At 46.1% G+C, this 16,694-nt stretch overlaps 1 protein-coding gene across 1 annotated transcript in view; it reads right to left on the bottom strand.

The window, feature by feature from the left end:
• The window catches only part of KIAA2012 (KIAA2012 ortholog), a 598,843-nt gene that overhangs the window by 516,675 nt on the left and 65,474 nt on the right, over window positions 1-16,694 (bottom strand). Inside the window, exon 2 of the mRNA XM_086954068.1 lies at window positions 13,844-14,113. Coding sequence (XP_086810194.1) covers window positions 13,844-14,113 — 270 coding nt within the window. The remainder of the gene's footprint in view (window positions 1-13,843; window positions 14,114-16,694) is intronic.

Here is a 16,694-nt window from a genome sequence, read left to right as displayed (position 1 = left end):
TTTCCTTAAATTTTTAGCCGTCCATCCTTTCCGTTCATATATCCTCTTTTCGAGATTATAAACAGTTAAAAACCGTGAAAGACACTGTTGAAACAAAAGAGGACCGCGTTCCAACCATGCAGAGGATATACATATTCTTACTACTGCCACTGCCAGAAAAACAAAGTCTGGTTGTGCCTCTGGTACTCCTTCTTTCGTGACCCCTAATAACATTAATTCTGTTGTAAGTTTTATTTTAATCCTCAGGGACTGCGTCAAGAAATGTTCTATAGCTGTCTTCAGGGTCTCTAAGATCAGACAAGTAGAGAACATATGGACAATGTCAGCCTCTGTGCTACGGCATCCGGGACAGAGGACTCCTTCTGTGCCACTCCATTGAGCAATCTTGGCTGGCGTATAATATAGTGAAAATATTGATTTTTAATGTTGTGCTTGAAATCCAGCCGATCTCAATATGGAGTGGCCGAGTGTGAGTGAGGCAAAGAACGTGTCACCATCAATACCAAACACTCTCGGGTTACTCCAATTTTTTTTTTAACCATCCCATTCCTGGGGCAAAAGTGCCAGACATAATGCATTAGGTTGCTTGTAAAACATCTGCTCTAGTTTTAAAGCAGCTTAGGCTCAAAGGCAGGCCAACGTAGTGGGCTTGGACCCCAAGTGCTGTTGCTTTTAGAAAAGAATACTAGGAACTCATAAACATACGCTCAGATTGGAATGAGCCAGATCACAAATATAGGTTTCCAAGAAACTGATACAAGTTATCCATGAAATTGAGTCACTTCATGTCTGCCCATCCACCAGGAAGAACCCAACTGATGACTTTATGGATTGGGGTAGAATCAAGTTACTTGTGCCTGTACTCTGCAAAACCATCATCCACACCTGGTTGCACAGAGGAGTCAGGCAGAGCTAAATTCATGCTCAGATGCGTAACTACTTCTGCTGACTCTGTCTACTCTGCCGCTTCGTATGAAGTGTATAAGTTCAGCTGGACTAGTCTGTCCTGTTCGAGGGGAACCATCTTTTGCCTTGAAAGCAGCTTCAACTGCCATATTAATAATTTCCTGAAGCAGTTTCAACTCAGACTGAGGAGAATGCTCAAGATTATTCGAACAATGGGGAGCTTCCTCTCCTGATGGTTGTACCTTCTCATGTTTTTGTTTTGAGGAATGCTGCAACAGGAAATGGACAGAAAAACACTACTTTTAGGCAAAATGCTTCAGTCAGCACCGACTCACTTTCAGAAGTAGTGGACTTTCTGAGTCTCTCGAATTATCAAGGAAGTGTTTTCATGTTGTTTGTGATGACCACAGAGGTGTGGTTATCATGTTGTTGGATGCAGCACTTAGCACAGGAATGGGTGAAGAAGTGTATGGTAAAGAAAATTATGGTTAGATACCCATTTTGCTCATTTTGAGTTTGACTGACATGGGGCATCTTCCAAACAGTGGCACAACCCCCAGTCACCAAAACATATGGCTTTCCCAACACATTTAGAGGTGGGGAAATGCAGGGCTTGTGATGGCAGAACCTCTTCTGGCTCCTGATTACCCACCCAACATTTGGTGGCTAGATCATAGTAATCACTGTTCTTCCCTATTTAGGACAAGACGAACATCGTTTAAAGTCTCTGCACAGGACAACTGTGGATTATCACAGGGGCGTGGCTTGGACGCCGATCGGGATGGCGGCGTGAGCTCGCAGCTCCGCGCGGAATCCCGCTAATTCTCCTGTTTTCGGGACCCTAGGCGACCCGAAGACGACGTTCCTGCCCTCTGAAGTGTAAGGGGACAGCTGGGCGCAATCGGAGAGTCGCTGGGGGACTGCTGGCCCCGAGAAGATCGAGAGAAGAGGCGGCCGAGGTGTTGCCGAGGGTGAGAAGAAAATGGCGGCGAGGAGGTCGGACGGTCCCGAACTTCAGCCCTGAGCCAAGTTGTCGCCGGGTGGCAAGAGATCCTGCACTCGGCTGCCCGAGGCACTAGTATTGGCGGTGCTGTGTCCTGAGACCAGGGGACGCTGACCTGATTCACCCAGGAGCTCGGGGACCCTCGTTGGCCACCGCCCTGAGACTCATCCTTCCCCCCTCAGGCCGGAGGGGGGTGACGGAACGGAGCCCGTCCACCTGGCCATTGTTCCTGAGAGCGTCGGCGGGGACATTGCGCTGCCCGGTGCCCGGAAACCGGCACGGAACCACGGGCGTAATCGCAAAACGGGCGACTGGACTTGTGACGCAGCACCCTGGCATGGCGGCGATCGGAGGGCCGATGCCCGGGAGTCGCGAGGGGGACTCGGCGACATCAACTCGGCTGAGTGAGAATCCCTCCCCGGAGCTTGATCAGGAGCAGCGGCTGAACCGGCGTTTGGATGCCATCCTTGATGCGATCACCTCCACTAAGGAAGCATTGCACAATGACATTGCCCAAGTGGCCACGGGCCTGGGGCTGCTACGCGCGGATCACGCGAAGCTGGCAGACAGGGTCAAGGACCATGACCAGCTGTTGCTGGACCTGAAGCCATCGGTGGTGACCGCGGAGCACAGGATCACGGACATTTTGGCCCGACTGGACTCACTGGAGCGGAGGGCGGAGGATGCCGAAGGCCGCAATAGACGGAACAACGTGCGGGTCGTAGGCCTGCCGGAACGGATTGAGGGGGAGGATGCGGTGGCGTACATGGAGAACTGGTTCCGCACTGTGGTGGCACCGGAGGGGCTTACTCCTTTTTTCACTCTGGAGCGAGCTCACCGGGTGCCTGCTCGCCCGCCGGGGCTTGGCCGCCCCCCCCGACCGATGGTGGTGCGGCTCCTCCACTACAAGGACCGGGATCTTCTCATCCAGCGGGCCAGGATGTCGAGCCCGTATGAGGTGGAGAACAGTAAGGTAACGATCTTCCCGGATTACACTCAAGCGGTCCAGAAGAACAGGGCATCGTTCCTCGCTGTGAAGAAGGAGCTCAGGGAGGAAGGCATCCAGTACTCCTTGCTTTACCCAGCCAAGCTGCGGATCATTATGGACGGCACTACGCACTTTTTCCAGACTCCGGACGAAGTTTGGCAATGGCTCGAGTCATATAGAGCGGGGACGGACAGATCACACCAAAGTAGGCGAGACCAACCCAAGCAGCCCCGGGTGAGGCAGTCACAACGCATCAGATCCCGCAACAGGCGCCAGCGGGAGAAACGGGAGGCTCAAATGGCGGCGGAGAAGAGGGATGCGCTCGCAGCGACGGCGGCCATTACAGGGTCGCAACAGAACAATGAACGGGCAGAAACGGACTCGGGAGGGGAAGGCAGCAGAACAGGAGAGGAACTTTCAGAGGCGGAAAGCTCGAAGGGGCCGATAGTAACCCCACAGACATCGGATGGTATTTTCTGCGGCTGAGATAGAACTGGGACTAGATCGGGACTTCATGGTAGGGTGATATCCTGTTGATGGAGGGCGGGTTGCCGGGAGGGGGAGCTGTGTGCTTTGGAGGGGATGAAGGTGCGGGGTGCGGGCTCCGCTAGCTGGGGTCGGCGGCGACTCACCCCCCTTGGGCCCTTAAGGTCGACTGTGGTGGAGACCACAGGGTAAGAGTGTGAGAAGTTGGTTCAAGGTTTGGATGGGGGCGGCCATTGGGTTCGTGTGCTCTGTCCTGGGGAGTGGGGTTTGGGAAGTGTTTCAGTTTTGGGAATGTTCGGGAGGGGGCAACTGCAATGGGGGGGCCATGGACCTTTGTTATTTGATTCGGACTGTACGAAGTTGGAATGGGGACATTACCTAACTTGAAATGCCTAACGTGGAATGTCCGGGGGCTGCGGACCATGGTGAAACGTCACAAAGTACATGCATATCTGGTACGCAGGGGGGTTCAGATTGCTATGCTCCAGGAGACTCATCTCACTAAAAAAGAGTGCGCTGCCTTGCAGAAAAGATGGCGGGGCCAGGTGTTTGGCACCACTTACTCAGCGTATGCCAGGGGGGTGTTGATCTGGGTGAGGGCGGGGATACCCTTTCAAGTGCTGAATCAAGTAGTAGATCCGGATGGCAGGTTTGTGGCGGTGGAGGGGAGGTTATATGGACGGGATGTGGTTTTCTGCTGTGTCTATGCACCGAACACTGACCAAGGCCGATACTTTGATAGTCTCTCGGGGTCCTTGGCCTCTTTCCTGGCGGGTCCGATAGTGTTAGGGGGGGACTTCAACTCGATTACGGATGTTGCTCTGGATAGGTCCCATCCCCCCCTAGTAGACTCTCCGGTGCGCAGGCTGGCCGCGCACAGGAAGGACTGGCAGGAACGATGGGGGTTGCTGGATGTCTGGAGGGAGCGGCACAGGGGAGCCAGGGATTATTCCTTTTATTCCGCTCTCCATGACCTACATGTCAGGATCGATTCGGTGCTTTGTGGGGGATCCCTAGCCCCATTGATTACCCATGCGGAGTACCTGGCTAGGACTATATCCGATCATAACCCCCTATTGGTGCACATTCAGTGGCAGAGAGAGCGCTCAGTGATACCAACATGGCGGCTTCGGCCGGAGACGCTAGAGGATTCTGTGTTCAGCGATGCGGTTCGGCAAGGCATTGATAGTTATTTCGGAGTGAATGAGGGCACGGCTGCGAGTAGGTCTACTGAATGGGATGCAATGAAAGTGGTGGTGAGAGGGGTGTGTTTGGGTAGGTTCTCGAATGCTCGTACGACTGTGCTGAATGACCTAATGAAAGCGGAAGAAACTTTGAGGGACTTGGAGCACCGCAGGCCGGCTAGGCCAGGTCTACAGGCCCAGTTGTTGGAGGCGAAGGAAGTGGTTGCCACCGAGACGGAACGTTTGAGGTGCTATGACTATAGGCAGTACATCATCAGGGCACACGCAGAAAGGGACAAGGTGGGTACCCTCTTGGCCAGACTAGCTAACCCGGAACTTAGGGGCTGCCCGATTCTCAGCATTAATAATGCGCAGGGAGAGATGGTGTACTCCCAGGCTGCGGTATTGGAACGATTTAGGGGGTATTATGAGGAACTATACCGGAGTCAGCTGGGAGTGGGGGTTCAGGACATCGCGGAATACCTGGGGGAGAGGCAGCTCCCGGTCCTGGACGAGGAAGACGTGAGGGAGCTGGGTAGCCCGATCACGCTCACGGAAATACGGGTGGCCATCAAACATATGGCCCGCAACAAGACGCCCGGGGTGGACGGACTGCCAATTGAATTCTATCAACAATATGTGGACAGCTTGGCGCCCAGGCTGCTGGTGGTGTATACGGAAGCCTTCGAGACGGGGGCATTGCCTGGGTCCATGCGGGAGGCCTTGATTGTACCGCTCCTCAAGCCTAGCCGGGATGCCGCGGATGTGAGGTCTTATCGCCCGCTGTCCATGCTGACGGTGGATTATAAGATCCTGAGCCGAATCCTGGCCACCAGGCTGGCCCCGCATATGACGGGCCTGGTACACGGGGACCAGGCCGGGTTTATACCCACGAGGAGCACGGCGCTGAATATCCGCCGCCTGGTGGGAATAATGGACGCCATCTTGGACAGGGAGGGAGCACCGGCGGTTCTGTCTGTGGACATCGAGAAGGCCTTTGATAGCTTGGAATGGCCTTTCCTGGATGGAGTGCTAGAGAGGTTTGGCATGGGCGAGGGGTTTCGGAGGTGGACGAGGGTCTTATATACCTCGGCGACGGCGAGAGTACGATTGGGCGGCCTGGTGTCTGCGGCGTACCCGGTGGGCAGGGGAACACGACAGGGATGTTCTCTCTCCCCCCTATTGCTTGCCCTGGCGATGGAACCCTTGGCGGTCCATGCGAGGTCAGGTGACCGATACGCGGGGATAGTTAGTGGCGGGCAGTGGCATTATATATCGCTATACGCGGATGATTTGCTCCTGTACCTAGCTGACACCTCGGGGGCATTGGTTGGAGCGATGGATCTGTTGTCTGAGTTCGGCCGGCTGTCGGGCCTTAAGGTCAATTGGGCGAAGACTTGTGTGTTCCCGCTGCGAGCGGGATCGCCAGCCCCTAGCAGCGATTTGGGTGTGGTATGGGAACCCTCTTGCATCACCTATTTGGGTGTCCGCATTTACCACGCGGCTGCGGACCTATTGGAGGGTAACATTGGCCGCTGTGTCCGGGCGCTGCGGGGCAGCTTGTCTTTCTGGTCAACCCTCCCGCTGACAGTCCTGGGCAGGATAGCACTGTTGAAAATGGTGGCGCTCCCCCGCTTCCTCTATTATTTCCGAACGCTGCCTGTCTGGATTCCCCAGGGGGTGTTTAGAGAACTGCGGTCAATGATAATTGGCTTTCTATGGGGGCATGGCCGCCGTAGAGTAGCCCTGAGCACGCTACTTCGCCCCAAGCTGGAAGGGGGCATGGCTGTGCCCGACCTCGAGCTGTATTATCTTGCAGCGCAGTTGCAGGTCCTTACACAGAACGTAGCCAGGGTGTTCCGGGGCCCGGAGGAGGACCGGGATCGGGGAATACAACGCCACGTGCTGTCCTACATCATCATGCAGCAGCGGCTCGAGTTACGGGCCCTCACCATGGAAGAGCGGACGCTCCGGCTGTGCTGGCAAAGGAGCCTTCGGAGAGCGAGGGCATCGCGGCCTTATGCCCCGGAGATCCCGATCGGGATGTTGACGGCATTGCCGCACGGAGGAGATTGGTCCCCGTTGCTGGATTGGGAGGAGGCGGGACTGCAGGTGGTGGGCGACTTGTACATAGATGGGGCTTTGGCGCCGTTCGAAGTGCTCCGGGACCAGTTCGGGCTGCCTGCTGGGGGCTTCCTCCTACACGCGGCAGTAGTGGCTGCCATACAAAAGCACTAGAAAGAGGGGCTCCTGGAACCCACGACGACTATGGCGTGCCAATATGTGGTGATGGCGGCTGGTACGTTCAAAGCTGTGACGTGCCTCCATAATAGGATGCTGAACGAGGGGCTGGAACCACTCCAAGGGCTCAAGGCTAAATGGGAGGTGAGCGTCGGCCGGCCCATACCGGATACGGCATGGGGTCACATCCTGCGACGCACGTGGAAGGGCACTAGAAACGCGCGTTTTCAGCAGGTGCATTTCTATGTGCTCCATAGGGCCTATTTAACTCCTGAGAAATTACAGCGGTACTTTCAGGTGACGGATGCCTGTTGCCCGCGGTGTTCGTCCCCGGGAGCGGGCATGGACCACTTGTTTTGGGGGTGCCCACAACTAGGGACCTATTGGGCGGAGGTAGGGGAACTTCTGAATGAAGTGACTGACAGGGAGGTGGAATTCGACATGGCGGCGTGCCTATTGCTCTGGTTCCCGCATACTAAGCACACCAGGGTGACAAGCAAATTCATAGACCTGGGCCTGATATTGGCACAGAGGGAAATATCGTGGCATTGGAAGTCCAGGGGGGGACCCTCACTGCGTAGATGGAAGAATGAGCTGCTGCGGTGGTCTGACTGCGAGAGTGTGCTCCGGATGAAGCAAGCTGTAAAGTTGGGGAATGAGAAGGCATTGGATGCGGCGCGTGCATGGGAGTAAGTGGTACAGGCTTTGCGTGATTCTTTGGTAGAGGATGAGGATGGCGAGAACTGAGCCGGTGGACACCGCGGGGCGAACACAGAAGTATAGTACCACGCACTGTAGTGGACCCATCCAATTCGACAGGACGAGGCACACACCTTAGCAGTTGCCAGGGGAGGGGGGGCTTTGGGGGGGTTGGTTGTAGGGTGTTTGGGGAGGGCCGGAAGCCATTAGATGGTCGCTTGTTAGGGCCTTGGCTCTACTGGGACGGTGGATACTATGTGGAGGGTAGAATGGCTGGGTAGAGCGGCCAGGTGTGACGACCCATAGCGCCTAGGGCGGGTCCCGACAAGGGCGACATCACTGACTGTCACTGGGATGGCTGACGGGAAAGTTGTTGTGGGTGGGGGGGTAAAAGCAGATACGCAAAACGATCTTTCAACCAGGGTCCCTATGGGACGTGCACTGTGATGTGTTCCTCTTGAGCGATATAATATGCCGCCCGGCCTCCGGGATGCGGGCTGAATGGCTGTGTACGACTGGGACTTCTTATTGGACGGGGGGATCGCACAAGGGTACTGGCTGATTAATTGTATCCTGTGGTTTATAACTCTGCAATAAAAATATATTTAAAAAAAAAAAAAAAAACTGTGGATTATCACCCAGGTAGAAAACTTCCTGCATGTCAGAGTCATTGATTTTTGTTGTTGAGCACAATGGAATCTGATTAGTTATACAAGCAATTGGCTCCCCAAATACCTCACACAGCATCTCCAAATTGTTCAAAACCATTCTGCGAGAATCTTACTAAATCTTCCTTTAGGAATTGGGCTATCCCCCCGTTCAAAAAAAGTTGCATTGACTACCTATTGAAAAAAGAAAAGAGCATCTTTTAAAAGCCTATGGATGTATCATAAAACACTTCATGCTGTGAGAGAAAGACCACTATTTCATCTTTTTTCAGTTTTACCAACCACATATGGTGCTTTGCTCTGCCTAATGTACTTTACCTGTGCCTAAAATGCAAAGAATTTGTCATGGAGGCCTTTCTTTCTCATACCAAACTTGCAAAGCTCTGCCACTGCATACTCATAGAATCAATCAATCAATCCATCAATCAGGGATTTATAAAGTGCGGCAAATCACCCGTGAGGGTCTCAAGGCTATGGAGATGCTAACTGATTTGTGGTGATCTGTTCATTCAAAGAGCCAGATCTTGAGTCTTCACCTGAATTCTCGGAGCGATGAGGCAGTCTTGAGGTGCATGGGAAGGTTGTTCCAAGCTTTGGCGACCAGGTGTGCGATGGAGCATCCTCCGCTGTTGCCTCTGTGGATGCAGGGGATTTCGGCGAACAAAAGGGGATTGTAGGTGTCTGGTCAGTTGGTGGAAGGTCTATTGTTTGTTGATATATGCTGGTTCTTTGTTGTGCAGAGCTTTGTATGTGTGGATCAACATCTTGAATTGGCATCTCTTCTGGATCGTGAGCCACTGTAGCTTCTTGAGGTGCAGTGTGATGTGGATCCATCTGGGGAGGTTGAGGATGAGTCTTGCCGCTGAGTTTTGTATTGTCTGTAGTCTCTTCAGTAGGCATGCAGTGATTCCTATGTAAAGTGTGTTCCCGTAGTCAAGCTTGCTGGTGATGTGGGCCTGCATGATGGTCCTTCTGGTGTTGACTGACACCTGATCATGTTGCGGAGCATGGAGAAAGTGTGGGAGCAGGCAGACAAGACTGTGTTTACCTGTTTCTTCATAGATAACTTGCTGCCCATGATGATGCAAGGTTGCAGGCATTGTCTGTCAGGGCGGTGGATGGGCGGAGTTCAGAAGCCCACCATGCATCACTCCAGGGCAAGGTGTTGATTCCCCAAAATTAGGACTTCTCTCTTGTCTGTGTTGAGTTTGAGACAAGTGTCCTTCATCTAGTCTGCAATGTTCACAATACATCTGTGGTAGTTGGCTGTGGTGATGGAAGGGTCTTCTGACAGCGAGAGAAAGAACTGGGTGTCATCAGTGTAGGAGATGATTTTGAGGGTGAGCAGACAAAATATTGAGATTTTAATATCGACCTACAATAATCTTGAGGTCATAATATCGAAAGGACAGAATATAGAAGGTAAGTAATATCGATTTTGTTACTATCGATGTAAGTAATATCGATGTTACTAATATCGATGTTACTAATATCGATTTTTATATGATTTTTATGTATATTCTTATGTATTTATTATGTATGTGTTTTTTTATGTTATTTAAGGAAATGTTGTATGTTAGTACTGTAGCGGGTTGTGGGTTTATAGGGGAATAGGGTGGGAAGTAATTTAATTATATTAAATTAATTATTAATGTTTAGGAATTATTCATTAATTTTTGTGTGTAAGTTCTGTAGCGGGTTCTGGGTTTATCACCTTGGCTGCTTGAGATATTCCTCTCCTGTGCTGGGCCCTAATAGAAATGGGTGTGGTCATGACGAGCTCAGCTCGTCATGAGCAGACGAGCACTGTGCCTCATGACGAGCTGAGCTCGTCATGAGCACCGAAGGGGTTAAAGGGGAATAGGGTGGGAAGTAATTTAAATGTAATGAAGTAGTAATTTATTTTCATTAATTGGTATTGCTAATTATATTATTGTTAATTGATTTTTCATTGGTAATTAATTTCTATTATTTGGTCATTCATTTTAAGTAATTGATTAATTTATAATTATGTTAAGTGTATTATTTTATTATTTGAGTTTGTTGTGTGTTTATAGGGGAATACTATGTAAAGTAATTGATATGTAATTAAGTAATTATTACATTTATAGTTGGGTATTGATAATTAATTTATTGGATATCAATTGTTAATTGGTAAATATTTGAAGGCATAATTTTATGGTTATGAAAATGTATTTATTGTGGTTTAATCATTAATGGGTAATGAAATATGACTAAATAATATGTATTGATATTTTGCATTAATATATTAATAAGTAATTATTAATTGGCAATTAATGTTTGGTAATTCATATTTTTGGTATAACAAATTATTTAATTGTTTAATATTAGTTAATTGGTAATTACTTTTTAATAGTTAATATTTTTTTGTTATAAACAATATGTTATTGTTCAATGTTTATCAAATGGTAATTAATATTATTAATTCTTATTATTTGGCATTATTAAATAATTTATTGTTATTTAATTATTCATTGTTAATTATGTTTTCAATAATTATTTATTGGTATTTGTAAATAGTTTAGATTTATTTAATAATGAATTTATTAAATATTTTAAAACATTTATTTATTTATAAGTATGTTATTTTTAACTTCTATGCTATCCAACACTTTCCCTACTGTTGCACTCTCTGGAGTGGGAATAGTAATTTTTACCCTCACGCTATCCAACACTTTCCCTACTGTTGCGCTCTCTGGAGTGGGAATAGTAATTTTTACCCCTACGCTATCTAACACTTTTCCTACTGTTGCACTCTCTGGAGTTGGAATAGTAATTTTTACCCCTACGCTATCCAACACTTTCCCTACTGTTGCACTCTCTGGAGTTGGAATAGTAATTTTTACCCCTACGCTATCTAACATTTTCCTTACTGTTGTTTTTTTTGGAGTTGGAATAGTATTTTATTCCCTCTGTTACTTAATATTTTTTGTATTGTTTTTGTTAATGTAGTATATAATTAATTTTAAAAATATTAAAAGTAAATTTAATGTTTTTAATTTACTTTTAATATTTTAAAAATGTGTTTTGCATAATTATTTAATTTGTATTTATATTATTATTTTATCTGTATAGATGAATTTGTAATTTATAATATTTTAATTGTTATTAAAATGATTAATAAAGCTGATTATTAAGTAAGTGTCTATATTACATATTATATGTATATGTTTAATACATTTTTTATTATATTATGCATATTACTTATTAATTTTAAACATAACATATTTATAACTATTCTTATTATATTTTTAAGTATTATTTAATTTATTTTACTTTTTTAAATAAAAAATCAATATTTTGTTTAACAATATTTTTTACATCGATATTTTTTTCTAGATTATTTTTGTATTTACCATGTTGTAGATAGGATGTCGATATTGTTGACATCGATATCTTTGCTCCAATATTTTTGTAGGTCGATATTTTGTCTTTCGATACTTTGTCAGACATTCGATTTTGAGGCCATGCGATATGAGGATGTTGACCAGAGGGGAATGCCGCTGATGACCTTCTTGGGTTCTGGGGTGAATGGTGGGTGAGAGATTCTCAGGGTTCTTCTTGTGAGGTATGAGATGAGCCATTTCAGGGCGTCTCCCTGGGTTCCAATGTAGTGGAGTCTGTTGATCAAGATGTGATGGGAGATGATGCCGAAAGCGACTGACAGGCCCGTGAGTATCAGGGCTGCCATTTTGCTACAGTCCAGGAGGGCCCTGATGTTGTTGATGGCTGCTATCCGGGCTGTCGTGGTACTGTGGTTGGCTCGGAATCCTGATTGAAAGGGGTCAAGAAAGTTGTTGTGTCCAGGTGTTTTGAAAGAATGCCTTTATTAAAAACCTTTGCTGGAAAGAGAGCAAGGATTTGGGCCAGTAGTTCTTTGGTTATGCTGGGTCAGAGGATGGTTTCTTCAAGAGTTCTTCAATAAGCAACAAGCTCTAGTTCTGGAAAGCATTAATGGCCTAGTTTTTTAAATATAATTTGACTTTCATCTGCTACTAGGTTCTCCACAGCCACCGTAACTGTATTTGTGTGCTCTAAAAAATGCAGAAAGAAATAAACTGCTATGCCCAGCCTAAATACAATACAATAAGCAGAATATATTTTGAACTTCTAAGGCCAGGCTACGCCAGAGTTTGCATTAGTTTCAAATATCGGTGTTCATGTTTCACTTGTAACTCGTACCTTTCAATATCGGTAAATAAAGGAACCAAAAAAACATGAAAAATGTGTAGAGCTGCCCAAAATCACGCACTGTGATCAAGTGAGGAAGCTGGATCTAAACCTCAGGTGTACAGGTTGCACTGTTTAAAACGGAATCCCTTTATATTCTTGTAGAATAACGACACAGGACCACATATTGGGCCAGACTTATGATAACCTAGTCGCTAAATAGTGGTTGTAATTTGCAACCAGTATTTTTGCGACCAGTAATGATTTTTAAAGTCTGACATATGTACTAATATATTGATTCCCAAAAATCCAAATCATTGTGGGTTTGCAGTCTGACCTACCTCATGAGCTTTAATGAGATATGTCGCAAATGGCTACTACAATTGGAGGTCATCAGAGGGGACCCCATGTCTGTGATTGCCTTTCAATAAAGAGCACTTTTAAAGGATAGGCATGAGCCCTAGGAATGTTTGACTGCTGGTTAACAAGAGATAGACCTTCATAGAAGAAGATGCGAAAATGTCTGTTGCAAGGGATTTCTTAAAGGAAACAGCAATACATTTAAAAAGAAAAGGTTTCCTTTTTTAGTTTGCTTAAAAGTTAGCAGTTGTCTACTTTTTATATTTGTCAAAGGGCAACAGGACCCCTTTCCTATTGCAAATGCACTATCACTTCCTTTGAGGTGTCTGAAAAATATCAATATTTTGTGACCGGATTTCGGTGGCAAAACATTGATACAATCAATACAGATTCGGTGTGTGGAATGGGCACTTAAAATACAGCTCATCCTGTTATAGAATCAGTATCTATTTGAAATCCCATTTTAGAGTTGGAAAATATCCTCTGTCTCCTAAAAAGAGATTAGTAGAAAACAATTAGAATTTTACAAATCTCAAATTGAAGTGTTTGAAATTTTTAAAATGCTTAGTACATCTGGTCCTTAAGCTTTACTTGTTAAAATACAAATAAATACAAATAAAATCCTTTCACAGCTCGAAGCAGATAACACGTGAAAAGTTTGTTAAAGACCCTGTTGTTGGGTGGACAAGCATTCTAGATTTGTTAGGACAGTTCTGTTTTTTCACTAATTATCCTTGACAATGTCATTAAATGTAGCATGTCGCATGCTTTCATAGAGAATGATTCAAACAAATAGAGGGGCAACTTTTCATAAGTTTATTTGCAGCTTTAGAGCCTCCTTGTATATTGTTTTCTATTGTGGTGTGCACTGTCAATTAAGTCATTCCATGCTTCTTGGTAATGTACATTTGAAGTTCTACTTCTATGTTTGTCGGAGTCCTGTTTTCTGTTTTTCAAAATCCAGTCACCCTGCCCAATGGTCGAGTCTCAAAGCTTTCCTCGTGATATTTTTAAGTAAGTTTTTCCTAATACTGTGTACATGAAACTTTTGGGGCTGGAAATGTACAGTCCATCAAGATCAGGAATCAAAAAGAGTCTTAAATATGAGCAGACTCACCTGTTTTCGTCCATAGGATAAGATGGCTCCTGCCAAGTCTCGAAGCGTACGCAGCTCAATCTTATACTTTCGCTTTCTGGGTCGACGCCTGGCCTTCTTTCCAGCTGCTAACTTCTGTGATGGCAGGGCCAGGTCTTCTGCATAGAGAACCAAAGCCCCTCTTTTGGTGGTGTAGGTCTTATGAAGAGAGTGACGCCAAGAACCCTGCTCCAGAACGGCCTCATGGCTGACGTGAACCAATCCTTCGCGATTCTTCCAGTTAAAATAATCCTAGAGGGATGAACGAAAGACTGAGTTAACAGCTTTAACACACATTCCCACATTGTATTCTTCTCGGTGTTTCTCCCTAATGCTTGTTATCCTTAGTAAGTCATTTGGGATACCAGGGGCCGTATTATGCACATAAAGGACTGCAGACGCGTGTGGCATTGTGTGAAGTGGAAGAGGGTAGAGTGAAGTGACGTGGAGTGGCGCAGAGTCGAGTGGCATAGTTTGGCGAAGAAGTGGAGTGACGTAAAGTTGAGAGACAAAGAATGGGTTGGAGTAGAGTGGCATGGTTTAGATTGGTGTGGTGTAAAGTGGACTGGAGTTGCATAAAGTAGAGTGATATATAGTGGAGTGGCATAGAGTAGAGTGTCACAGAGTGGTATACAGTGGAGTGGAGTGAAGTGGCGTGGAGTGGTGTAGCGTAGAAAAGCTTAGAGCAGTGCAGTTGTGGATGTAAGTAACTAAAGCATCAATAGAGATGGCAGATAGGATGAAAGCAACATAAATAAGAAGTTGTATGCCTATTTTAAAAGTGGGAAAGCGCATTGCACATCCAAGAATAATACCAAAATGCTTATAAAATAAAATAAAAGTGTATTGCAAAAAGACAAGGAAGAACAAAGTTGAGGAAGAGCACATACACTTGGAACATGAAAGAATGGGAAGAACGCATGAGCTAAGCAGGCAAAAGTTAGCAAATGAGTGTCAATAGAGATGGCAGATAGAGTGAAAGCAATATAAATAAGAAGCTGTAGGCCTGTGTCAAAAGTAGCAAAGCACATTGAAGGTACAGGAATAATACTGGCACCCTTATAAAATGTAAACCAAAGTGTATTTGCAAAAAGATGAGAGAGAACACATGTAATTGGTCCATGCTCCAGGGAAGAGCTAGCACAAGAAAGAAATGGAAGGCTACATGAGCTAAGCAATCAACATTTGCAAATGAGAGTGACAACAAAACCAACGAATGATATGATGTGGGCAGATTGTAAGCCCACTGAATTGTAAACAATACATCTTGCAGCATTGTGCAAGAGCTGTGTAGGCGAGACCTAATTTAGGATTGCTATAAAATAGTCAATCCTGGGTTGGCTGTCTCTGTGGATTTTCGGTCAGGTCTGCACAAGTTTCTTGAAACTACTTATCTTGGGGGTGACTTTTTTGCGGAGGCTGAGGTGAGAAAGATGATTTTAGGACTTTAGTTTGAGGTATTGCAAACTAAGCTGTCTGGTTTGAAAAGATGACATTTTTAAATGTGATTTGAATTCAGACAATCCATAATCACTTGCTAACCCAGAGGTGGTTTTGAGGTATATTTATTATATTAAATTTCAGCGTAAGAAAAAAAGGGTTCCTTGTTATCATTCTCATGCTATAAACTAGTGCCTCTTCAAACATGCCTTTGAAGACAAAGGGAGACATTTCTCAACGATGATGATTAATCACATGGGGCCAGATGTAGGAGCCCTAATACCGGTCGGTAACGGCCGATATCGGCCGTTACCGACCGGTATTTGGCTTTTGAGATGTAGGGGGCCTATTCGGTAATTTTACCGATTCGGTAATTTTACCGATTCGGTAAATATACCGATTCGGTAAAATACTGAATCGGTATATTTACCGAATTGGTAAATCCATATGTAGCTGGCACTCCTAAGAGTGCCACAGGCCCTTAAGAGTCAGTATTTTACCACACAATCCTATTGTGTGGTAAAATACCGAATTCAGGTGTGCATGCACATCTGTGCATGCACACCTGTGCCATGTGACACACAGACATGCCCTTTAGGCATGTATGTGTGCCACATGCCACACAAGCCTGTACTTGGGGTGCTAGAGGGTGTCAAAGTGACACCCCCTGCACCCTTGCAGGATTCGGTATTTACCGATTCGGTAAATACCGAATCGGTAAATACCGAATCTTACAGATTCGGTAATTGTGTTAAAAAAATTACCTACATCTGCCTCCTTCTAATTTACCGATTCATAAATACTGAATCGGTAAAATTCGGTATTTATGAATCGGTAAATTAGATTTACCTACATCTAGCCCAAAGTCTTTTGTCCTATTTGGTATTCTTCAACGAAAAACAAGAGGATGTGTCCAAACCGTCCCCCCATCCTTAATTTAGGTGGGATTATGCTCCCCCCAAACCAAAAGATAGCCATAATTTCTCACTCTCTCACTCTCTCATTCTTAACCTCACACTCCCATTCTCAGTCTTTCTTATTTTCACACAGTTACACTCACTCATTGTCACTCGCTCTCACTCATTCTCATTCCCTCACACTCTCTAATACTCCTCAAATCATTCTCCTGAATTCTCATTTACCCTTTCTCACTCACTTCCAGTAATTATTCTACGTATTTCCACATTATCATGCACTCTTGCCACGCCCCATGAAAATGAGGTAAAACCCTCTAGTGATAGTGCTGCCGCTATATGTGCACAAACTAAAACATAACTCTGTTTAGAATATAGTACCAAGCCATGATACTACAGTTCAGCTTCACTGCCCGCTGAGTAGGTTGTTACTGGTGATTACTGCCCTCTTTGAAGGCAATAACCACTGTTAATGACCC

This window comes from Lissotriton vulgaris, chromosome 2_1 (assembly GCF_964263255.1).
Source record: "Lissotriton vulgaris chromosome 2_1, aLisVul1.2, whole genome shotgun sequence".
Classification (NCBI taxonomy): domain Eukaryota; kingdom Metazoa; phylum Chordata; class Amphibia; order Caudata; family Salamandridae; genus Lissotriton; species Lissotriton vulgaris.
This window is presented reverse-complemented; position numbering and strand designations above follow the sequence as displayed.